Genomic DNA, 25,127 nt, shown 5'->3' on the forward strand with positions numbered 1-25,127 from the left:
TTTCAGTACATTTGGTATTCACTCTAATTTTTCCTCCCATTGATCTTAGATGTTAAAAAATATGCAGCTCTTTTGTCAGTGTAAGCTTTTACTGACAGATGATACTCAAATAAGGTTGATTTTTTTTTCTTTTTTTTTTAAACAGAAGTTAGTAAAAGTGTACTGTTTTTTAATGTATGAGCACGGATTGTTGTACTCTCAGTGTCTTTAAAATTAAGTCATTGTTGAAACTGCTCCTGCTCATTTATTTTTTTAGGAGTAGTGAAGAAGTTCTTACTGCAGAAGATTGTGAAAATGTCTACCATCTGGTTTATTCAGCTCACCGGCCAGTAGCAGTAGCAGCTGGGGAATTTCTCTACAAAAAGTAAACCTATATTTTTGTTATTTTGTAAAGTATACTTTTATGACAGTAATTCCTTGTGCTATAATTGATACTAAAGATGTATATAACTCATTTAAAAAATTATTCAGTACAAGGCGTAACTTTCACATTTAAACCTTCCTCCAATTCACTTGATTTGTAGAAGTTAAATCTTTAAAGGGAAATGCCTTTTAGTGGATAAAATATACAAAAATATATCTATATCATCATGTTAAGACTGACCTCTTCCTAATTTTTCATTCTTTTCTCCCATGTCAGCTTCCAAATATTGCCCTTCCTAATGTAATATTTAGTCTTTTTAAAAAAAATTTTTTAATGTTTATTTATTCTCGAGAGAGAGACAGAGACAGAGTGTGAGTGGGCAAGGGTCAGAGAGAGAAGGAGACACAGAATCTGAAGCAGGCTCCAGGCTCTGAGCTATCAGCACAGAGCCTGAAGTGGGGCTTGAACTTACAAACTGTGAGGTCATGACCTGAGCTGAAGTCGGACTGAGCCACCCAGGTACCCCATAATATAATATTTAGTCTTAAGCCTGTAATTGTTTTGCTTTAGAAAATATTAAAAGGTTTTGCCTCAAGTGTTTGATATAGTGTGACATAAGAATCCCAAGAATCCTACAATCTTTTTCATGTTGCTATAACACCTCAGATCAGGTAGTATGGATAGCAGTGTGAATATCTTGGCCACAGAAAACATTCAGCAAATGTTATGTAATGGCTTTTAAAGAGAACAATTTGAACCACATGGACTAAACTATGTATCTTTGAGATTTTATTAAAATGCCTATTTGGCAGAAGCAATTTTTTTTTTAATTTTTTTTTTAACGTTTATTTATTTTTGAGACAGAGAGAGACAGAGCATGAACAGGGGAGGAGCAGAGAGAGAGGGAAACACAGAATCTGAAACAGGCTCCAGGCTCTGAGCTGTCAGCACAGAGCCTGACGCGGGGCTCGAACTCACGGACCGTGAGATCATGACCTGAGCTGAAGTCGGACGCTTCACCGACCGAGCCACCCAGGCGCCCCTGGCAGGAGCAATTTTATTAGAAAGTTCTACATGACATAAAATGTTCATATTCCATTTTTCTATTGGTTGCTGCCAGTGATGGTTCTCTTTTGTTATATATAAGGAAAAACCACCATGATGTCCATAGAAAGAGGCCACTAAATTCAGACTTTGGGATAATTGCAAGAAGGATAGAAAGAAAATACATGTTTAGTTTTAAAGAGATGAGTGTCATAGATTTAGGGCATAAATGATACAGGCTAGTATAATATTTTCATGAAAAGGAATGGTTGCATAAAATGCAGTAATGTTTTTAAAAAGAAATAATTCATAACTCCATACAATTAACTTGAGAAGTTAATTTAAGAGGACTTAGAAGTACTATCAAGTTTGAAATTAAAAAGGTTTATAGCAGTTATTTACTTGGGTATCATGTTGTAGAGTACTCTACCTACCCAGGTTTCATTTACTCTCCTTAGTTAGATGCTTAAAATATGGAATCCAGACAGTTTTTTTTTTTTATTAGGAAATACGGTTTTTTTGTTTTAAAAGTAAATCTTTTGTGTTGATTGTAGGCTCTTCAGTCGTAGAGATCCAGAGGAGGACGGAATGATGAAAAGAAGGGGACGACAAGGTCCAAATGCCAACCTTGTGAAGACATTGGTTTTTTTCTTTCTGGAAAGTGAGGTTAGTTAATGTTCATTTTATGCGTGTGTTCAAAACAATTTGGAGAAAAGGTTGAAATAATGTATATTTTAAAATCTTCCACATATCACAGAAAATCTTGGATAGAATAGTTGTACCCATTACACAAAGTTTAAAAAAACTTTTGACTTTTCTTAAGATGTTCAAATAATAGGATTTATGTACAGAGCTTAGAGTATGAGCTTTGGAATCAGAAAGACCAATTGGGGTCCTCTGATTATTATTTGTATAACTTTGTTTTAGTTACTTAGTTTTTCTATGCCCCATTTCCCTTGTAAAAATGTGGGTAATAATTTGTTACCTAAGAAATTAACTCTTAACACAGACCCTGCATTTCGTTCTCAGTATTTGGTACCTGCTTTATTACTTTTGTTGTAAAGAAGGAGATAGGGATTTACATTTAACATCAGCTCTTAGGTCTCCTTCAGGTTGAAAACCTGCTGACAAGAATTTGAGAGAATCCAACATACATTTTTGGTGTCCATATTCTGTATTACTTAATCACTTTTAGAGTCTTTAAATTTTCTAATTGTTTCTGCATATAGAAATACAGTTGGTTTTTGCATATGGACCTCTTAACTGTAACTTTGCTAAATTCACTTAGTTTGGTAAGTTTTTAATAGATCTGTTGAGTTTTTCTCTAATAATACAATCAAGTCATTGCGAATAACGATAGGTTTATTTCATTTCATTTATGCCATTTTTCCTTGGTGTTACTTTTTTGGTCACTGTTTGTTTATTTTTTGAGAGAGAGAGACACACCGACTGTGCACATTCAAGTTGGGAGCAGGGTGGACAGAGAGGGAGACAGAGAATCCCAAGCAGGCTCTGCACTGTCAACGCAAGCCTGATGCGGGGCTCTTACTCACAAACCTGTGAGATCATGACCTGGGTCAAAATCAAGAGACTGAGTCACCCAGGTACCCCTTCCCTGGCATTATTGCACTGGTTAGGACATCCAGTAGAATGTTGAATAGAATAGGTGAGAGCAGACATCTTTGGATTGTTGTTGATCTTCGTGGAAAAGTGTCCAATATCTCTCTGTTCTCTTATTAGTTATGGGTATTGTGTAACTGTTTATTTGAGGATGTTTCCTTCTATCCCTTTTGCTGAGTTTTATCTTGAATGGATGTCGAATTCTGTCCAATGCTTTTTCTGTGTCCCTTAAGATTGTTTTATTGTATCCTTCATTATGTTAATAATTGAATTATGTTGATTGGTTTTTTGAATTTTGAACCAACCTTGCATTCTTAGGGTAAAACCTACTTAGTGTGATCTGTTATCCTTTTTATATATTGCTGGTTTCTATTCCCTCTATATTCATGTAAGATGCTGGTCCATACATTGTTTTATTTGTAATGTCTCTGGCAGCTTTTGGTGTTATTGTAATGTTTCCCTAAAATGAGTTGGGAAGCTATAGGGCCTTTTAAGCTTCACAGAATGAAGAGAAATAATATGCTTATATATTGAATTGATAAGTTAAACACGTATTTTATGTTTTAAGTAACCATTATCACCCCCATTAAATTAAAATCCCAGTATAATTGTAGTTAATTCATGTAGTGTTGAGTCAAAATAGGCACTAAACTTAAATGTATATAACCTTTTCAGAATTAATTTTCTTGTAAACTGTTTAATGATTATTGTGAGGAATATTTAATGATACTACCTAACTAGGTTAACTTATACACAGCAAGCTGAGGCAAGTGTCTTCTTTGTCCTTTTTTCCATTTGACCTCAACAAACAGATATGCTGTTTGAGTTTGTATGTGGTGCCAACAAAGCTTCCATTCCTTTGAGTTAAGGCTAGTGTACTATTTGTCTAAGAGCACGTTGCTCTTTTTAAATTTTAGTTACATGAGCATGCAGCATACCTTGTGGACAGCATGTGGGACTGTGCTACCGAGCTACTGAAAGACTGGGAATGTATGAATAGCTTGTTGCTGGAGGAGCCACTTAGTGGAGAAGAAGGTAAGTGGTTGTTTTCTTGTCTAGACAGTTTTGAAAATAGATTATACTTATTCCATTTGTATTTAATATTAAAACGTAACTGAAAATCTTTGTGAATAATCGTGTTTTCATATACACGAATACTATGTAAAAAGATGTAGTTGCTGTCAATATTGTTGATTTTTTTCCCTCCTGGTATCTGTGTTCATATCCTTGGTCAAATTGTGGACCAGTGATGCACAGATTTGTACTGTTCAGGATCGTTTACCTTGTTCTCACCCTTTTTGTGATACAGTAATGGGATATTCTTTAGTACATTAGGTCAGATTCTGTCACAGGCAGAAGGAATTGTTATGTAATACTTATAAGTGGCATATAGGAAAAAGAAACAGGTTAACTCTTTCTGATTCTTTTTTTTCAGCATTAACAGACAGACAGGAGAGTGCTCTGATTGAAATAATGCTTTGTACCATTAGACAAGCAGCTGAATGTCATCCTCCTGTGGGAAGAGGGACAGGAAAAAGGGTATGTCAGTATAGTTTCAGTATTTTAAAGTATATTTCTGCCTTTTCAATATCATTAAAAAAATTCTTGTTTTAAAATTTTTTTTAATGTTTGTATTTTAGTTTTGAGAGAGAGAGAGGTAGAGTGTGAGTGGGGGAGGGGTAGAGAGAGAGGGAGACACAGAATCCGAAGCAGGCTCCAGGCTCTGAGCTGTCAGCACAGAGCCCGATGCGGGGCTCAAACTCACAGACTGTGAGATCATGACCTGAGCTGAAGGGACGCCCAACCGACTGAGCCACCCAGGCACCCCTAAAAAAATTCTTGTTTGTAACTATAGAGCCATATTTTTGAATCTTAAATTTTATTTTTCAGATGATCTTTGCTAATATGTGTTCGAAGTAAATTTTAAAGCGTTAGCAATTTGGAAAATTTGAGTTCCTTCCATAAGATACTTTGTCAGTTACTTCAGGAGATACAGTGATAGACAGTCTCTGCTCAAGACTAAATATAACTCACAAGGGCATTTTTAAAAAATATATATGTATTTTTGAGAGAGGGAGAGAGAGACTAGACAGAACAGGAGAGGAGCAGAGACAGAGGGAAACAGAGAATCCCAAGCAGGCTCTGCACTGTGCGTGAAGAGCCCGACATGGGGCTCCATCTCCTGAGCTGCGAGATCCTGATCTGAGCAGAAATCCAGAGTCGAATGCTTAACCAAGTGAGCCACCCAGGTGCCCCTAGAATGGTCCATTTTTGTGTTTTGGTTTATTTGTAGACTTGCTTTCTCTTTCTTTTAATAAAAATTAGAAATTAAAACATGTTTATTCGTTAAAATGGAGAAATACCTATTTCCTTGGATTATTTTTTAACGTATCACTGCAAAGTTCACATATATTTGCATTATAGACCAATAATTCACCAGCCTTTTAAACATTTTGATTATGAGGCATAAAAATACATGGTTTATCACCTGGTATACACCTATATATGTGTGTTTATGTGTAACTGAAACAAAACTTCATCAAACGATACTGAAACTTACAGTATGTAACTTACTTCGTTTTCCATTTTTTCTTGTTTTTCTAATTGATGATAATAACTTACTATGTTGAATTCATAATCCATGGATCATGGCCCATAGCTTAGAGTAGGCTGAAATGCTACTCAATCTCGTTATTATAGAAGATTCTAAACTACATTTTCTATTCCTAACTGCTTCTTTATTCATCTAATGGTAGAGTTGGTTAGTCTAATTGGGTATTGATTTTGCCTTTGGAATCCTTCAAAGTTTTTTATTGTTGTTATTTTAGGTAGCTTTTAAAATAATTGTGCAGGTTATTCTCTGTTACTTTTGGGTTTCATATTTTATAGTAGAAATTTTAGTATCCATCATTTAAAATACAGTTTCATCACTTATTTTGTATGTCTTAACTTGAACTTGAGCACCTAACAATGTTAATAGGTTTAGTAAATACTTAAAAGCATTGTTGTGTTCATTCAGGTGCTGACAGCGAAGGAGAAGAAGACCCAGTTGGATGACAGGACAAAAATTACTGAACTTTTTGCTGTGGCTCTTCCTCAGTTATTAGCTAAGGTACATTTGTGTAATGTCAGAGTATTTCTGAGAAATTACAGGATTTGTTTGGAAATGCCATGCAGATTTTTATCATAATGTCTACCTAACATTTTTGTGATGTTTTGTCATGATTTTCTTTTTATTTCAAAGTATTCTATAGATGCAGAAAAGGTGACTAACTTGTTGCAGTTGCCTCAGTATTTTGATTTGGAAATATATACCACTGGACGATTAGAAAAGGTACAGTGTTTTCTCTGTGTAAAGACACCTTGAACAAAAGTTATTGGTTTAGTTCATCTCATCATATTGTTTATATTTTTGAAACTTCTAATGCTAAAGGAAATCTACATTTTATATATCTTCTTTATTTTCTCTAAGTTGGATTTAAAGAATGGCATTAATGAGGCTTCCTTTTGATTCATGCCCATAGCCATACCCTCATTCCTACCCATTATGAGGATATATCTGATCATTTGTGGAAATTGGGGTTAGATAACTGGATAATAGTAACTGTAAAATGAGAGCAGTTAATATTCATTGAATACCTTTACTGTGTTCCAGGAACTATTGTAACTTCTTTGTATTTTCACCAAAGCCCTATGAGATTGGTAATATTATTCCCATTAAATCTGAGGAAATACGTATGGGTGGGTTATTGTATTTATTTTCCACAACTGGAAAAACATCAAAATGTATGCCCTATTTGTTGTAGAGTTACCATATTTGAAGCTTTTTGTCGCAGAGGTGTAGTCTTTCTGTGCCTATCATATGTACCTTAGTGGTTTTTTTATTTATATGTTCCCTTAGTTTTACTGGAAAAAAAAAAAAAAAACCTTTGATTTTGCAGCATTTGGATGCCTTATTACGACAGATCCGGAATATTGTAGAGAAGCACACAGATACAGATGTTTTGGAAGCATGTTCTAAAACTTACCATGCACTCTGTAATGAAGAGTTCACAATCTTCAACAGGGTAGATATTTCAAGAAGTCAACTGATAGATGAGTTGGCAGATAAATTTAACCGGCTTCTTGAAGATTTTCTGCAAGAGGTATATATTACAAGTATTTTGTCAGTTGGGTTCCTCCCCTTCAGTAACTGAATTATTCATGTGTCCTGGTCATAGTCCCTAGCAGTATGTTTAAAAATGTTCAGACTTTTTGTTCTTTGATTCATCATGTTACTGTTACTCCACCAAAATGGGAAGGTGGTAAGAATCTGTGACTGGGAGAAGGTGGAAGCAAAACTGATACTCCCTCCCCTTTTGTTAATTAAAAAAAAAAAAAAATCTCAGAAGTTACCAGGGTTTAGCTGAACCAGAGGCTATTAGGCAATCAGGGTATAAATGGAACAGAAAAGTAGAACTAAACTATGGCCATGTAGCCTCATAAAAGAAGGCTATTTCTTAGTGTTTTGACAGTGTTACTAAGGAAAGGCAATTAATGATCTTTGATATTGTAAAGCCTTGATAAATTGCTGTTATAGCCACTGTTCATTTGGGGGTTTCCTTTGTTCTATTATATTCCTAAAGAGACTTAAATTGTGACACTCAAATATACTTGTATTTTTTGAGTTTTGTATTTTCTGGAAATACATACCTAACAGTAATTGACGTGCATAAAATAAAATGTCATAATTCTCAAATGAATGCATTTAGCCTTTTCTACCTAACTTTTGTCACTAATGTTACAAAAATCATAATGGACTTTGTAATTTTCAGTTTTCTTGTTTGTTACTTCTTTAACTTTCTTGTTTTGGGTGTGTGTAACATTCCATGCTTACTAAGTTTTGCTTAATTGGAGGTCTGTGCAAATATGTTAATGTACAATGATGACATTTCTTAGTTAAAAAATTTATTTTTTAATACTTATTTTTTGGGAGAGTGCAAGCAGGGGAGGGACAGAGGGGGACAGAGGATTTGAAGCAGGCTCTGCGCTGACAGGCTGACAGCAGCAAGCCCGATGTGGGACTTGAACTCAACGAACCATGAGATCATGACCTGAGCCAAAGTCAGACATTCAACTGATTGAGCCACCCAGGCACCCCTTTAGTTAAAAAATTTAATGGCTGTACTGTTGGCTAGATGTGATTGTGACTAGGACAAGTTAAGTCAAAATCGAGCAATGGATTAATTAAGTTTATTTTATTATTTTTTAAAATTAAAAAAAAAAGTTTATTTATTTTGGAAGGAGAGAGAGAGAGAGAGAGAGAGCCCGAGTGGGGGACAGGCAGAGAGAGAGGGAGACACAGAATCTGAAGCGGGCTCCAGGCTCCAGGCTCCGAGCTGTCAGCGCAAAGCCAAATGCAGGTCTCTAACTTATGAGTCTTGAGATCATGACCTGTGCTGAAGTCGGACGCTTAACTGATGGAGCCATCCAGGCGCCCCAAGCAGTGGATTAATTAAGTTTAATTACTTGTGTAGAAAAATTCAAGTTTAGAAACAAAATGTTTTTTGAGAGACACAGGGTTCAGTATAGTAAGTTTGATAGTATTTAAAAAAAATTATAAGTTTCATGGCAGTAAGACTCATAAAATTTTCAAAAACTTAAGTTACTCTAAATTGGAAAATTGATACTCAAAAAGGTCGATATGTCTTTCTTGAGCACTGTGTTTCGTTCATTTAGGTTTTATCTTTTAGGTGTTGTCTTTATGATCTCTTGTTTGTCCTTTACTATATTTTTCTTTATTGTCCTAATACATCTTTTACTGTGAAAGAGTAAATTACTTCCTAGTTTTGTGTCAAGGTTACGTTAAGGGAAAGGGGAGAGTGTCATTCAGTTTTTCCTTCGTGAGTATAATGTGCCCGTGATAACAACTCTATTGACTCATTACTCCAGCCATACTGCTTTAAATTTGAGCAGACTAGGTTTTGAATGAGAAACTTAGTTTGTGGTGTTAGGTTATTTTTCTCAAGGTGGTATCACCAATGTGATAGCCTAAAGTTTTTCATGTGGGTAGTTATTAAGGTTTAATGCTGTCTAATTAATATTTGTAGGGGGAAGAGCCTGATGAAGATGATGCATATCAGGTATTGTCAACATTGAAGAGAATCACTGCTTTTCATAAGTAAGTTGAATTTTAATATTCTGATGTCTTAAAACTAGCAAAATCAAAACCAGTTTGTGTGTTTTAGGGTTATAATGTTATCACATTCTGCTAGATTTCTTGCACTTTTATATAAAAAGTAGTTGGTAGAATCATGTTTTGAATTGGGGAATAATTGACAAATTATCAAATACCATACTTTTTAAAACATATTTCGTTTTTGTTGCGGGTGCATGTTAAAAAGTTTGCTTTATTTACTTTAACAGCATTTTTGTTAACATTCAAGTCCCAAATCACTCAAAGTGATTAAGCTTAACTTTTAAATATAACTTGTCTTTTACAGTGCTCATGATCTTTCAAAGTGGGATTTGTTTGCTTGTAATTACAAACTATTGAAAACCGGAATTGAAAATGGAGACATGCCTGAACAGGTTTTTATTTATTTTCAAGTTACATATTTAACTTCGAGAATGAAAACTTGTGACTTTTTAATTTTAACTGTATTCTTTTCTTTTTACAGATTGTTATTCATGCCCTGCAGTGTACTCACTATGTGATCCTTTGGCAGCTTGCAAAGATAACTGAAAGCAGCTCTACAAAGGTTTGTGGTGGTCCTGTGAGGGTCTTATTACGCTCAGTGTCATTAACTGTTTTCAGCACATGTACACATTTAGTAAGATCAGTTATTTCAGTAAAGTGTTGCTTATTTCTAAAGTACCATTTAGGCATGTATACCATTAGAAAGTTTTTTTTGTAGTTTGATATATATTCAGTGAAAGAACATTAATATGTTATGATTCAAGGCATGGTTTTAAATGAAAAATTCTTTCACATTTTAAGGTGGCATAGTTTATGTACGTCCATATTCTCAATAGTATTGAGAACATATAGAAATACAGATTTTGTAAATTATGACCAAGAGCCTTTGAAACCAGCGTATAGCTATTGGACTATATAAATTGATGATAACAAGCCAGTTGCCCCTAGATCTTCATAGGCCTCAGTATTGTTTTGGGATCACTTTGTTCATACCTAGATCTTTCTATTGATGTTCCAAATTCATGATAAATCACTTTCTGGTTGAGTATAATGTGGCAGCTACAAGGTAGTAGAACTTTCAGAATTTTATCCATAATGGCAATCTTTGATGTGTTCAGTAATTGAACTAAGCAGTACTGCCTCTTTGATTTGTAAACTGGAAGCTTAAGCATTGTACGTGTAGTAGATGTTGCCTTAAGTATTATATAATATCTGTATAAATATTAAGCACTTTCTAGAAGATAGAGACTTAGTTGTTCATAGCTTTTCCCTCAAAAACCATAGTCTTGATAATAAATTTCTTTTGCATAGAATCACAGAATAATTTTAAATGCTTAGAATTTCTCTGAGGTGATAATGCACAAGATGCTGTTATATCCACAAATGGATATTTCCCCCTTGAAAAAACAGTTGAGTATTGTTGTCAGTGTACTTTTGTCAAACACCCAAGAAATTTATTTAACTCAATGCCAAGCTTCTAGTAGGAACAGTAGCCATATTAGCAAATATGACTGCTCGTCTAAGTCAAAAGCATTGAATTAAAAATTAAAATGGGAAAGGAGATTATATTTTGAGTAGAGGAAAAGGATAAAAATGAATGTTACTGAATACAAACTTGTTCTGAAGCTTGGTTGAATTTTCTTTACCAAATCAATCTCCAAGTTAAACTTGTTTTTCTTTAACTTTATGGTCTATTGCAATATATATTCATATTCTATCATTTGGGATCCAGTATTAGGTGATGGGTCAAGGTTATGCCTTAAATTAGTGAGGATGATCTTTGTAGAATAGTTTAATATTTTAAGGTAATTGGTAAATAATTAGGAAAAAAATGTAAGGAAAAGATTTATTTTTATTGTATGTTTATAAGACCTTAATTTTTTTTTAATTGGAGCAATACCACGAAACTGATTTTTGTCCATCTCTGTTTTTAAAAAGTACAACTGGTATACTTCAAGTAAGAAATAAAAGATACCGTCTCTTTTATTATTAATTAATTTCGTCATCAATTGGCTACCCTTCAAATTACAAAACGATGATGGAGCATAAATCTTTACTCTTTACGCATTCTGAGTTAGTAGGTTTATAAAGATAGCCATATATAGTCATATAGGTTTTCTACTTTTAAAGCACCCAGACCACTTAGGATATTACCCATTAATATACCTGGTATTTTTAAAGCTGCAATTTGTTGCAAATTTTAAGAAAAATGGTCTAATTTGTCTTTTTCGTTCTGATGAATAATAAATAAGTAACTCTAATGTACAAAGTTAATATAGTTAAACATATGATATATTTTATGTAATTTGAAGTATCTTAATACATGAGGTTTGTATACAATATCTTCAATTTTTTATGTTGGATTTTTCAAGGAGGATTTGCTGCGTTTAAAGAAACAGATGAGGGTATTCTGTCAGATATGTCAGCATTACCTGACCAACGTGAATACTACTGTTAAGGAGCAGGTTAGTAATTACTGTAGATAGCCATCTTTTGTAAGCAGCCTTTACAAATGTCTGAACTAATACAGAAAATTAAAGTAATACTGAGGTTGAGCAAAGTAGAAATGACTTGTATCTGTCCATGTATATGATGCTCAGAAAATAGATTAATGTATTTCATGTGGAATCTGTAAGTTGTATTGTAGATTACCCTCATATTGTAGTTATTCTGTTACTGTTTCTTTATGACTCACATGGTAAACAGACCCATATATACAAATTAGATGCATGAAATTACGTAAGTTATTCTTTTTTAAAAAACTTTATTTTGGGAGAGTTCATGTAAGTGGGTGAGGGTCAGAGAGAGAGGGAGAGGGAGAGCCTCCCTTCCCGTGCTGTCAGCACAGAGCCTGAAATGGGGTTTGATCTCACGAAGTGTGAGATCATGACCTGAGCCAAAATGAAGTGTTTGGACACCTATCCGACTGAGCCACGCAGGCTCCCCATTGAAATGAACAAGTACAAGTGTGCCTCAGGGAGGAGAATGGGTCCATACGGTTTTTGTCATCTCTGAGAATATTATCAGATAGAGACTGATATTCCTGTTCATCCTGATTGTGTACATTATTTTTCCTTTTGTGGACTTTGAAATAAAAATTTTAATCATTTCCCTGCTTTCAAAGAGTTACCTTCGCACTTCATATGCCCTCATGATTTCATTACTACTATTTACCTCCTCATTCTGGAAATTAATATATTGTTAAATGCTGCCATAGGTAATTTTCCCATCTGTAAAATGAATTCTGATCCTTGGACTAAGAGCCTGTTTAGTTTTAATTCCCTAATAGAGGATTAAGGTTTTTTGGACATACGCTTTTTAAATGCTTCTGTGAGGAAGACATTTTCATAATCCTGTTATAAGAAATATTAATGATGATACAGTTAAAATGGTTATTGTGATATCAAGGGTTTTTTTTTTTTTTTTAGCCATTTCATTCTCCTTAACCTTTGCACATTGGGATAGATCCCTAGCAGTCATCACAAGTGCTATTTTCAGCAGTTTGTGTTCTGTTGGGTACTCTTTATTTATTTTTTCATTTTGGGGTATACTGTTCATTTAATTTATAGTGTATTTTTTATTTTTTTATTTTTTCATTTTTTAAAATTTACACCCAAGTTAGTTAGCATATAGTGCAACAATGATTTCAGGAGTAGATTCCTTAGTGCCCCTTACCCGTTTAGCCCATCCCCCCCCCCGCCCCCCCAGTAACCCTCTGTTTGTTCTCCATATTTAAGAGTCTCTAATATTTTGTCCCCCTCCCTGTTTGTATATTTTTGCTTCCCTTCCCTTGTGTTCATCTGTTCTGTGTCTTAAAGTCCTCATATGAGTGAAGTCATAGGATATTTGTCTTTCTCTGACTAATTTCACTTAGCATAATACACTCTAGTTCCATCCACATAGTTGTGAATGGCAAGATTTCATTCTTTTTGATTGCTGAGTAATACTCCATTGTGCGTGCGTGCGTGTGTGTGTATGTATGTGTGTGTGTGTGTACACATCATCTTTATCCATGCGTCTATCGATGGACATTTGGGCTCTTTCCATACTTTTGCTATTGTCGATAGTGCTGCTATAAACACTTGAGGTGCATGTGCCTCTTAGAAACAGCATACCTGTATCCCTTGGGTAAATACCTAGTAGTGCTATTGCTGGGTCGTAGGGTAGTTCTAGTTTTAATTTTTTGAGGACCCCTCATACTGTTTTCCAAAGTGGCTGCACCAGTTTGCATTCCCACCAGCAGTGCAAAAGGGTTCCTCTTTCTCCGCATCCTTGCCAACATCTGTTGTTGCCTGAGTTGTGAATGTTAGCCATTCTGGCAGGTGTGAGGTAGTATCTTATTGTGGTTTTGATTTGTATTTCCCTGATGATGAGTGACATGGAGCACTTTTTCATGTGTCGGTCGGCCATCTGGATGTCTTCTTTGGAGAAGTGTCTATTCATGTCTTTTGCCCATTTCTTCACTGGATTATTTGTTTTTTGGGTGTTGAGTTTGCTAAGTTCCTTATAGATTTTGGATACTAACCCTTTATCTGATATGTCATTTGCAAATATCTTCTCCCATTCTGTCGATTGCCTTTTAGTTTTGCTGATTGTTTCCTTTGCTGTGCAGAAGCTTTTTATTTTGATGAGGTCCCAGTAGTTCACTTTTGCTTTTATTTCCCTTACCTCCGGAGACGTGTTAAGAAGTTGGCTGTGGCCAAGGTCAAAGAGGTTTTTGCCTGCTTTCTCCTAGAGGATTTTGATGGCTTCCTGTCTTACATTGAGGTCTTTCATCCATTTTGAGTTTATTTTTGTGTATGGTGTAAGAAAGTGGTCCAGATTCATTCTTCTACATGTCGCTGTCCACTTTTCCCAGCACCACTTGCTGAAGTGACTGTCTTTATTCCTTTGGATATTCTTCCCTGCTTTGTCACAGATTAGTTGGCCATATGTTTGTGGGTCCATTTCTGGGTTCTCTGTTCTGTTCCATTTATCTGAGTGTCTGTTTTTGTGTCAATACCATACTGTCTTGATGATTACAGCTTTGTAATACAGCTTGAGATCTGGGATTGTGATGCCTCCTGCTTTGGTTTTCTTTTTCAAGATTGCTTTGGCTATTCGGGGTCTTTTCTGGTTCCATACAAATTTTAGGATTATTTCTTCCAGCTCTGTGAAGAATGCTGGTGTTATTTTGATACGGATTGCATTGAATATGTAGATTCCTTTGGGTAGTGTTGACATTGTAACAATATTTGTTCTTCCTCTCCAGGAGCATGGAATCTTTTTCCATTTTTTTTTTGTGTGTCTTCTTCAATTTCTTTCATGAGCTTTCTATAGTTTTAGTGTATAGATTTTTCACTTCTTTGGTTAGATTTGTTCCTAGGTATTTTATGGGTTTTGGTGCAATTGTAAATGGGATTGATTCCTTGATTTCTCTTTCTGTTGCCTCATTGTTGGTGTATCAGAATGCAACCGATTTCTGTGCATTGATTTTATATCCTGCGACTTTGCTGAATTCCATCAATCAGTTCTAGCAGTTCTTTTGTGGAACCTTTTGGGTTTCCCATATAGAGTATCATGTCATCTACGAAGAGTGAAAGTTTGACCTCCTCCTGGCCAATTTGGATGCCTTTTATTCCTTTGTGTTGTCTGATTGCTGAGGCTAAGACTTCCAATACTATGTTGAATAACGGTGGTGAGAGTGGACATCCTTGTCTTGTTCCTGACCTTAGGGGGAAAGCGCTTAGTTTGCCCCCATTGAAGATGATATTAGCGTTGGGTCTTTCGTATATGGCTTTTATGATATCTCGTGGTATGATCCTTCTATCCCTAATTTCTGAGGGTTTTTATGAAGAAAGGATGCTGTATTTTGTCAAATGCTTTCTCTGCATCTGTTGAGAGGATCATATGGTTTTTGTCCTCTCTTATTGATGTGATGAACCACATTGATTGTTTTCCGGATATTGAACCAGGCCTGGATCCCAGGAATAAATCCCACTTGGTCGTAGTGGATAATTTTTTTAATGTACCGTTGGATCCATTTGGCTAATATCTTGTTGAGGATTTTTGCATCCATGTTCATCAGGGAAATTGGTCTATAGTCCTTTTTAGTAGGGACTTTGTCTGGCTTTGAAATCAAGGTAATGCTGGCTTCATAGAAAGGGTTTGGAAGTTTTTCTTCCATTTCTATTTTTTGGAACAACTTCAAGAGAATAGGTGTTAACTCTTCCTTAAATGTTTGGTAGAATTCCCCTGGAAAGCCATCTGGCCCTGGACTCCTCTATTTTTTGGGAGATTTTTGATTACTAATTCGATTTCTTTACTGGTTATGGGTCTGTTTTGATTTTCTATTTCTTCCTGTTTCAGTTTTGGTTGTATATATGTTTCTAGGAATTTGTCCATTTCTTCCAGATTGCCCATTTTATTGGCGTATAATATTGGCGTATAATATTGCTCATGATATTCTCTTATTATTGTTTGTATTTCTGCTGTGTTGGTTGTGATCTCTCCTCTTTCATTCTGGATTTTATTTATTTGGGTCCTTTCCTTTTTCTTTTTACCAAACTGGCTAGTGGTTTATCAATTTTGTTAATTCTTTCAAAGAACCAGCTTCTGGTTTCATTGATCTGTTTTTTTGTTTGTTTCAATAGCATTGCTTTCTGCTCTAATCTTCATTATTTCCTGTGTCCTGCTGGTTTTGGGTTTTATTTGCTGTTCTTTTTCCAGCTCTTTAAAGTGTAAGGTTACATTGTGTATTTGAGACCTTTCTTCCTTCTTTAGGAAGGCCTGGATTGATATATACTTTCCTCTTATGACTGTCTTTGCTGTGTCCTAGTGGAATATAGTGCATTCTTTTTTTTTTTTTTTTTTTTGATGTTTTTATTTACTTTTGAGACAGAGAGAGACAGAGCATGAACTGGGGAGGGGCAGAGAGACAGAGGGAGACGCAGAATCCGAAGCAGGCTCCAGGCTCCGGGCTCCGAGACGTCAGCACAGAGCCCAACGCAGGGCTCGAACTCACGGACCGTGAGATCGTGACCCGAGCTGAAGTCGGACGCTTAATCGACTGAGCCACCCAGGCGCCCCTAGAATATAGTGCATTCTTAAAGCTACAATGAAAGTATTTTAGATATAGTCATCCAACTATAAAGCGATCAGTAAAGTTGTTCCACCTTTGTGTTTGTTACTTGTCTTTATTTTATTTTATTTTATTTTATTTTATTTTATTTTATTTTAGAATATCAAAACTGATTTCAGGGAAGTATTTGGAGTTATATAGTGAAAAATTTACAGTCAGTTTCCAACTGTTAATCTTAATTTTCTTATTTCCAACTCCCTTTTGTCCCTCCCATACATACATGCTTGGGCATAAATACATTAGAAAATGTTAAATGGCCAAGATCCAGTTACTGAATTTCATGTTTTTCATGCAAAAATATGAAGTATATTCTTGTAATTATTAAATTGCTGAATTTCCTGGTTTTAAATATATAGTTTTGAATTATAGCAGTAAAAGATTTGGAAATTCAGTTTTCATCTCTACATTTCACATGAAAGGAAGAAACGTTTCTGTAGGTAGTAAATTGAGTTTAAACTCTTAGGATATGATTTTAATGGAGCTATACATGGATCCAAATTTAATACATGAAATATTACTTGATATATTTTCATATGACACCAAGATACTGAGCTTAATATTCCCTATTTCTTATAGTGTTCACACAGTTCCTTATGGGTTATCATATGTAATCTATATAACCTGTTGTTCAGGCCTTGGCAATTATTTGGTCATGAAATATTGGTCATGAATTATCTTGTGTGTCAGTCTTCTAACAGCTTCCAGAAATAGTTCCTGGTTAGTTCACTTGACCTGCTAGTTCACCTAATTAGTAAATACCAACATGCTTATCACTTTGTGTTCTTACTGTATATGTTGCAAAAGTTTTTATAAACTCAGATATCCTGATGGGTATAAATGGCTACTATAATAGCAAAATGAGAAGAGACTGAAAGAAGAGATGAAAGCATAAAGTGAAAGAGAAAAAAGTTAATGTGGTTAGTTCCAAAAAGGTAAAACCATAAATGAGATCTGCTTTATGCTCTGTAGTATACTCTTAGAATCTGTCTAGCAGTAGTCTTCCTTCAAATGTATTTTACTGTTGACTTTGTGACCCCGAGATTCTATGTTGATTACAATCCTTTCCCAATAGGTAATTAAAATTTTCCGGTTTCCTTCTATTTTTACTAGTGTTTGAGTCCATTTAAAACTCCTGGCCAAGTTTTTATAAAGCTCCTTAAGATATAGCATTAGCTTTATGTTTATTATGATATTATCAGGTTTGCCTGATGAGTAATAAGGAGGCACATAATTGGTTGTGTTTTTTCTCTACTTAATTACCACACATAATGAGCATGAGCATGCTTAAAAAGTACCAGAGACTTTGTGATCTCTCTTCTAAGAGATATTCTAGGACATTCCAAGTTTATATGTTATTTCATATTTAGGAATGTATAACATGAGATACGGTCATATAGTGTAGAATGGGATTTGGAGTCAGAAAACCTATGGTTGATTCCTGACTGCATGTTTTGGCAGTGTTAATATGTTCACGTCACTTAAAGGTTGCTGAAAAGGAACAATATTTGTGAAGTTACCTTGCAGTTAGTAAAACATGATTGCACATATTAGTAATCATTATTATGAAAATTATATTCTTCAGCTTTAAAAATTCAGTAAAATACTAAACTAATTTTTTTAAGCAAAAGTTAGATTCCGTTTTTGTGTTAAATATGTCTCTTGTGGTAGTTGGTGAGAAACCTTGAATTATAGCATGCTGTACTTTTTTTTAATAGGCCTTCACTATTCTGTGTGATATTCTGATGATCTTCAGCCATCAAATTATGTCTGGAGGACGGGACATGTTAGAGCCATTAGTTTACACCCCTGATTCTTCATTGCAGTCTGAGTTGCTCAGCTTTATTCTGGATCATGTCTTCATTGAACAGGATGATGATAATAACAGCGCAGGTAATTTTATTGATATCTTTTTGTTAAACCTTTGTATCCAGCAGAAATTTAAGGAAGTGGTAGAATACTATTTGATATTTTACTCTGAAAACTTTAAACACAGGTTCATGTTCCGGCACATTTCTATTAATTTTTTGTAATATTGTAAAGATAATGTGATATCTTCTTACCAGTTTTCAGGTAGTTTGAACAGAATAAAGTGTTTCTTTAAGTGACCTTTTTGTTGTATTAAACTGTATAATTTCTCAATGTTAGAAAATGTTTGAAACTGTTCTGTAAATGTCTGGGGCAGTACAGAATGTTCACAGGAAAATAATTGCACCAGCCTTGCCTAGTGTTAAATTACTCTTCCTACCCTAATTACATACACAGATGCCTTACTTGAACAAGAGGTCATGGAAAAACAGTGTTGGGTGGCTTCTTTCTCGGTTTGTTTTTAATTTGAAGTGCAGTATAACATCAATATATATGAATCTCCATACATATAATGACACATCACTGCAAATCAGATTCTAAACGCCTACAATTCTAGACATGGCTTATAGCTTATTTTTATCAATAACCAGCTTTGTTTCTCAAGTATTAAAATTTAGCTAAAACAGAATTAAGAAACCTAGAGTAGCAGAAACATTGGTTAAGAGTCCATGTATTGAAGTTTATTTACTTAAAACTTTTTACCTTTGGGCGCCTGGGTGGCTCAGTCGGTTGAGTGTCCGACTTTGGCTCAGGTCATGCTCTCGTGGTCTGTGAGTTCGAGCCCCGTGTCGGGCTCTGTGCTGACATCTCAGAGCCTGGAGCCTGCTTCGGATTCTGTGTCTCCCTCTCTCTCTGCCTTTCCCCTCCCCTGCTCTGCCTCTGTCAAAAATAAATAAACATTAAAAATTTTTTACCTCTTACTTTGAGCTGTTGGTTTAGTTAGACTTTTATTTTTTAACATTTATTTGACATTTATTGGTCAGCAGGCAGTATACTAGATGCTATGGATATAAAAAAAATGAAACAGTGGCTTTTCCTTTGAGAATTCAAGTGGAAAAGCCATACCTATTTTTTTTTAAAACGTTTATTTATTTATTTTGAGAGAGAGCACATTCAGGGGAGAGGCAGAGAGAGAGGGAGAGAGAGAATCCCAAGCAGGCTCCAAGCTGTCAACACAGAGCCTGACTTGAGGCTCGAATTCCTGAACCACGAAATCATAACCTGGGTCGAAATCAAGTCAAATGCTTAACCAACTATCCAGGTGCCCTGAAAAGACGTATCTAAACACAAATAATTTCACTGCAATTTGATAAGTAATAGAGGCATGTTCACATTGTTGTGGGCTTGTAGAGAAAGTTTTAACTGGCCTGGGAGTCAAACCATTGAAATAAGCTAACATTTGAATCAGATCCTAAAAGAGATGAGTAGGAGTTTTTTAAAACTTCTATGGGAAAGCATAGTTGCATTCCAAAAACTGATACAAAATCGGTTTTGGTTTACCACCCTTTTTGTTAATTGGGTGACTGCCTCTACTACATTTATACCATGAAACTAGAAGAGAATAAGCTTGCCAATACTCCTGAGTTATCTAGGAGCTTGTTGAAATTATACTCAGTCTTATTGGACTTTTTTTTCCTATTTAAACCTTAAAAATGAAATGTATTCCAGTTTTTTTGAAAAATATAAAATATAACACATATGTCCATATCTACCACTAGCACTTGTCAAATTTTGCCTTATTTGTTACTGATTTTTATTTTTGAAGGAATAAAGGGTAGATACAAAAGAAATCCTTGTTTTTATCCCTGCCCAGTCCTATTACTCTTTTTCCCTGGAGATAACTGCTATTCTGAATTTGCCATTATCATTCTTTGTTTTTTAATTTTATTATTAGAAGTTTATATGTCTGATAATATATAGTTTATTTTATGTTACTAGTTTCCACATAAATGGTATTATGTTGAACATTTTATTTTGCATCTTGTTTTTTTGCATTAACATTTTTGAAATCTGTCAGTGTTGTCATGGTTATAGCTTATTCATCTTGACTGCTGTTACATAATATGAATTAACTCTACTTTATCCATTTTTATGTTATTTCCTTTTTTTTATTTTGGGGGGGAGGAGAGAGAGAGAGAGAGAGAATGAATGAATGAATGAATGAATCCAAAACAGGATCCACACTCAGCACGGAGCCTGATATGGGGCTTGATCCCATGACTGTGAGATCATGACCTGTGCTGAAATCAAGAGTCGGACGCTTAACTGACTGAGCCACCCAGGCACCCCTATCCATTTTTATATTGAGGAACATTTAGGTTGTTATCAATTTTTTCCCTATTGTAGTGCTACAACAAATGTTTTCTTACACTTTTCCCCTTGAGCACACGTGCAAATGCTTTTCTAGTGCATATCTAAGAATGGAATTGCCAGATTATATAGTCTGTGTGTGTCTTAACTTGACCACATGTTGTGAAATTATTCTTCCAAGTTGTTGTATTGTTTTATTTTCCCACCAGGAACATGAGTTTCCATTGCTTTTCGTTTTCATCTAACCCCTGATGTTGTAGACCCATGGTTATTTATTTGATTTGTTTGTCTACATCTCATGAGAAGGGGAGCGTAAAACAGAGTGCTTCTAGAGGCAATGACAACACAAAATAACAATGGCAGCTAACATCTATGAGAGGCCCAGTGGGTGAGATAAATCTCTAACATTGTTTAATCCTTACAAGTGGCTGGTTTTCAGTCAGAAGTGGAAAAAAACCAGGGTGCCTGGCTGACTCAGAAGTGTATGTGATTCTTTATTCAGGGTCATGAGTTCAAGCCCCACTTTGGGTGTAGAGACTACCAAAAAAATAAATAAACTTTAAAAACAAACCCAAAATCAGAGCTCAAAAACTTTTAATATCTGGGCAATTTAGTCTGTAGGGGGAAAACATCTGAATACATGTACTTCCTAAGAGTAGTACTAAACAGTGATTGGAAACAGTATCGTATAGAAATCCATTACAATCACAGAGATGTTTAGACAAAGCTGGTATATTCAGTGCAATCTTTTAAAAGAGTAAACAATACATTTTAGGTTTCTAATCAAATGGCTTTGGGATTCTGGAGTATGCACTCATGATAACTTTTTCTGATGCTCTGTCTGAAATTCCTATTCTCAAAATTTGGTTTTGACTTACTAGCAGTTATCAAGGATCATCAGAGACCGGGTAAAATATTTGTTTTAAAGAACATTCTTACTTTACACAAATTAGTTGTTTGATATTGGTGATGTTATATTGAAGAGCTGACAGGATATGCACCTACTGTTCACAAAAGAGGAAATACAAATGTCTAATCAATGCACGAAAAACTTTAACTTCACTGCTAACCAAAGAAATGTAAATCAAAATTAGATAGTTTTTATAAGGAATTTCGTTTGTAAAATTTATCCAGAAGAAAATACGTAGCTTTATATATAAAAGGTATCATCACAATTTCATTTGCAGTATCAAATAATTAGAAAGAGTCTTTTGGCAGTACTTGGAGGCTATAGTCCAGCTTCCTTGACTATTCAGTCGGAAGTAAGTCTTACTCCTTGATAACTCTGAATGTCAACATCTCACACAATGGATCTGAGTAGAAATGTGTGAAGTTACCTTAAAAAGAATGGTTCCTAGGCCAGACTTACTGAATATATGTAATATGCATAAGTATGTTGAGGGTAGGGTAGGGTCGAATCATCCTTGAAGGGATAGGAAGGTTTCTGAGCTTGGCTGTCCCCTGTGAAGAGCCTTAACCAAAGACACGGAGTCTGCAGATCTCATTGGCAAACTATCCTTTAGGCAAGTGAATGAATGGGTTAGGCAAGCTCAGCCTGACTTCACTAAACATCAGTTCCTCTGACTCATTCCACTTGTTCCTGTTATGTCTTCAACAGGCAGCCTTATGATTACTGTTTGAGTTCACAAAAATTTTCTCTCTTGGGATTAAGGAACTGATCATTCACTGAGATATTAAGAGTGACTATAATTTGCATTTCATTTAAATGCTTTTTCCTTATTTTTTCAAATTCTCCAAAATAAAGGTATTTTATAGTAAGAATTAAAAAATACATATGGCAGAAGTAAAATACAAGATGGCTTAATGTTTGTAATTTTTTTTCTCAGACGGTCAACAGGAGGACGAAGCCAGCAAAATTGAAGCTTTGCACAAGAGAAGAAATTTACTTGCAGCATTTTGTAAGCTAATTGTATATACTGTGGTGGAGATGAATACAGCTGCAGATATCTTCAAGCAGTATATGAAGGTAAAGTTGAAAAATGGATAGCAACTTATTTTTATAATGCTTAAAAGAAAATGAGTGTAACACTGGCTTTTATGCCTGATTGCCATTGAATTTTTTAAACGGTAAATTACTTTTCTAGCATAAAGTAAAATTTCTTTTAAAATCTAATTTTTTCGGTAACATGACCTCATACTTCTACTCTTCCATTAATGGACATTTTGGATTTGTTGGTTCACATCTTTTACAGTATTGGAAACATGTTGTCTTAGGTTAACTAGCACTGTTAGAAATTACCTTTGTGATTTGGTTTAAGACAACAGGATGATGTTCCTCCTCTGCTTGATGTAGCATAAAAAGGGTATTGTTCCAGGAGTCAGGAGACCTAGCTGCTATAGTTCTGGCTTGGTTACTATGCAGCTCGTGACCTTGAGTAATTCAATACCTTTTGTGTCCTGTCTTTCTTCATCTGTTCCACTGTGATAACTAAGGTTCCTTTAGGCTTTGAAAATCTGATTTGATTCACAGTGGGTTATTCACAATTTTCATAAGTACCTGTGAGATTCTCTAATTTTTAAGTGGTAGTAGAAAGGATATTATTAGCGGTACTAATGAAATATGACTAAATGTGGTAGGATAGTTTTTCTTTAATCCTTTCTCAAGTAAAATCTAATTATAAATGTGAACTTTTTAAGACTTTGCTGTCACTAAATATGCAATAAATTTGTCAAAACCTAATTAATTAGTTCTCTCTTTGAAATATTTTGCTACATGATAGAACTCTCTTAGAACCATTGTAAATTTGGAATTTAAGTTATTTGGCATTATTGCTTTTAGATTTTTTAAAAAAAAACTAAGGTTGTGAAGTCATTTTACAAGTTTAAACTTTTTGACTTAGGTATTGTAAAGTCAGTTTTATTAGTCATAAGGGTATGGTTATCCTGTTATCTCTGATAGTTCTGTATTCATTTTGAAACAAGGTCTTAAATTAGAAGAAAAAAATTCATGTGCGATGAATGTATAACACAAATGTCACACACAATGAGTTTTCTTTTAAATGTTAACAGGCTGTTAGTTTCCATAAGCCAAATTAATAAAGTTGGAAACTGCATGTGACCTGTGGGCCTGTTGTAACAATGAATAAGTTCTAAATGTAACTGGGATTATATTCATTGTCTTGATAGTTCACAAAGAGCACAAGAACTTTGTTTATATCCTTTGTGCTATTTCAGACAATGTGCATAACCTGATTACTTAGTGTTTTACTCCGCACCTCCTTAAAACCAGATCTGGAGCTTAATGTGATTGGATCTCAACTGTTTCAGAATTTACTGGTGTTAGGGATTATATACTTAGAAATTATTTTAAAGTTTAGTAACATTTTTATTCTGCCTCTGAATGTGTAATACTTTGTGGCATACTTTGTGGCATACTCACATGGCTAACATAAAATTAGCCTTATTGTCCAAAAGTTTTAGGAGATAAGGCTCTAATTTGTACAAATTTCTTTTCTAGTATTATAATGACTATGGAGACATCATAAAAGAAACGATGAGTAAAACAAGGCAGATAGACAAAATTCAGTGTGCAAAGACCCTTATTCTCAGTTTGCAACAGGTAAGATACAAAGTATCAACTTGGTTAAACATAATTAACATCTAAGAGTTTTCAAGGTAACAAGTAGAAAACTGGACAAAGGATGCAATACACAGTTCATGAAAGTAGAAATACATGATTTTGAGTCTCACTAGTAGACATTGTGCAAGTGAGATCATTTTTTGCTTTCAGACTGGCAACACTTAGAGCTATCTAAGATGTGGGAGAAATAGGTACGGTCAGCAGTATGTGTTGGTACAAGCTTCCTGGTAGGCAGTTGTTTGGCAGTGTATATCAAAATGTATAACGTGTATGCCATTTTTGGCCGCGCTTCAATTCTGCTTTTAAAATTTTATCCAAAGTGGTAATAGGACAAGTTTGCAAAAAGAGGTATATAATATCACACATGGCAGGGTTGTTTAGAATAGCAAGAAATTAGAAATAATCCAAATGTCTATCAATAAGATATTAGATGACTATATTGTGCAATGCATCTCTTGCAATGACTATTGTGTAGTACTTAAAATTGTTTTTTTCCTTTTTGGTGTAGCACTTAAAAGTCGTGTAGATCTGTATTCACTTTCACTAGTGTGTAAAGATCAAATATATAGTTTGAGAATAAAATGAAAAAGAGTATAGTACAGCATCCCTGTAAAATTGAACTTCTCTGTATATCTATCTGGAAAAATCATCACCAAAATTTTAGCTGTGGTTAACTTGCTTTGGTAGTTTTCAAGTGAATTTTACTGTTTTTTTTTTTTTTTTCATTTTCACATTTACCTTAATGAGCATTTATCAGTTTTATAATCAAACCACAATACTCATTTTCATTTTGACAGTGGTGAGGCAAGTTTAACTTCGTAAAAATCATTTGCTTAATATGCGTTTGTCTCTGGAGACCGAATGCGTATAGAACATAACCCAACCTATTTCAGTTTGATAAATTTCCTTTTAAGAAATCTAGGTATTGAATTTCTTAATCCCATTTGCATATTTGGATATTCTTTAATGTTTACTAGAGCACAAGTAGAGGAGGGGCAGAGAGAGAGAGGGAGACACAGAATTC

At 34.7% G+C, this 25,127-nt stretch overlaps 1 protein-coding gene across 9 annotated transcripts in view; it reads left to right on the plus strand.

Annotated features, from left to right (window-relative positions):
• STAG2 (stromal antigen 2) overlaps positions 1 to 25,127 on the plus strand; it is a 137,536-nt gene that overhangs the window by 89,691 nt on the left and 22,718 nt on the right. For 7 of the 9 annotated variants that reach the window (XM_042973900.1, XM_042973907.1, XM_042973905.1 and 4 more), the window contains 14 exons: positions 257 to 364; positions 1,963 to 2,074; positions 3,946 to 4,063; positions 4,464 to 4,567; positions 6,048 to 6,140; positions 6,273 to 6,362; positions 6,970 to 7,173; positions 9,118 to 9,188; positions 9,511 to 9,598; positions 9,688 to 9,768; positions 11,579 to 11,671; positions 18,042 to 18,216; positions 22,350 to 22,489; positions 23,981 to 24,082. In XM_042973900.1, coding sequence (XP_042829834.1) covers positions 257 to 364; positions 1,963 to 2,074; positions 3,946 to 4,063; positions 4,464 to 4,567; positions 6,048 to 6,140; positions 6,273 to 6,362; positions 6,970 to 7,173; positions 9,118 to 9,188; positions 9,511 to 9,598; positions 9,688 to 9,768; positions 11,579 to 11,671; positions 18,042 to 18,216; positions 22,350 to 22,489; positions 23,981 to 24,082 — 1,579 coding nt within the window. The remainder of the gene's footprint in view (positions 1 to 256; positions 365 to 1,962; positions 2,075 to 3,945; positions 4,064 to 4,463; positions 4,568 to 6,047; positions 6,141 to 6,272; positions 6,363 to 6,969; positions 7,174 to 9,117; positions 9,189 to 9,510; positions 9,599 to 9,687; positions 9,769 to 11,578; positions 11,672 to 18,041; positions 18,217 to 22,349; positions 22,490 to 23,980; positions 24,083 to 25,127) is intronic. The other 2 variants (XM_042973906.1, XM_042973908.1) reach the window with 2 other exon arrangements.

This window comes from Panthera tigris, chromosome X, assembly GCF_018350195.1.
Source record: "Panthera tigris isolate Pti1 chromosome X, P.tigris_Pti1_mat1.1, whole genome shotgun sequence".
In the NCBI taxonomy this organism is placed as follows: Eukaryota; Metazoa; Chordata; class Mammalia; order Carnivora; family Felidae; genus Panthera; species Panthera tigris.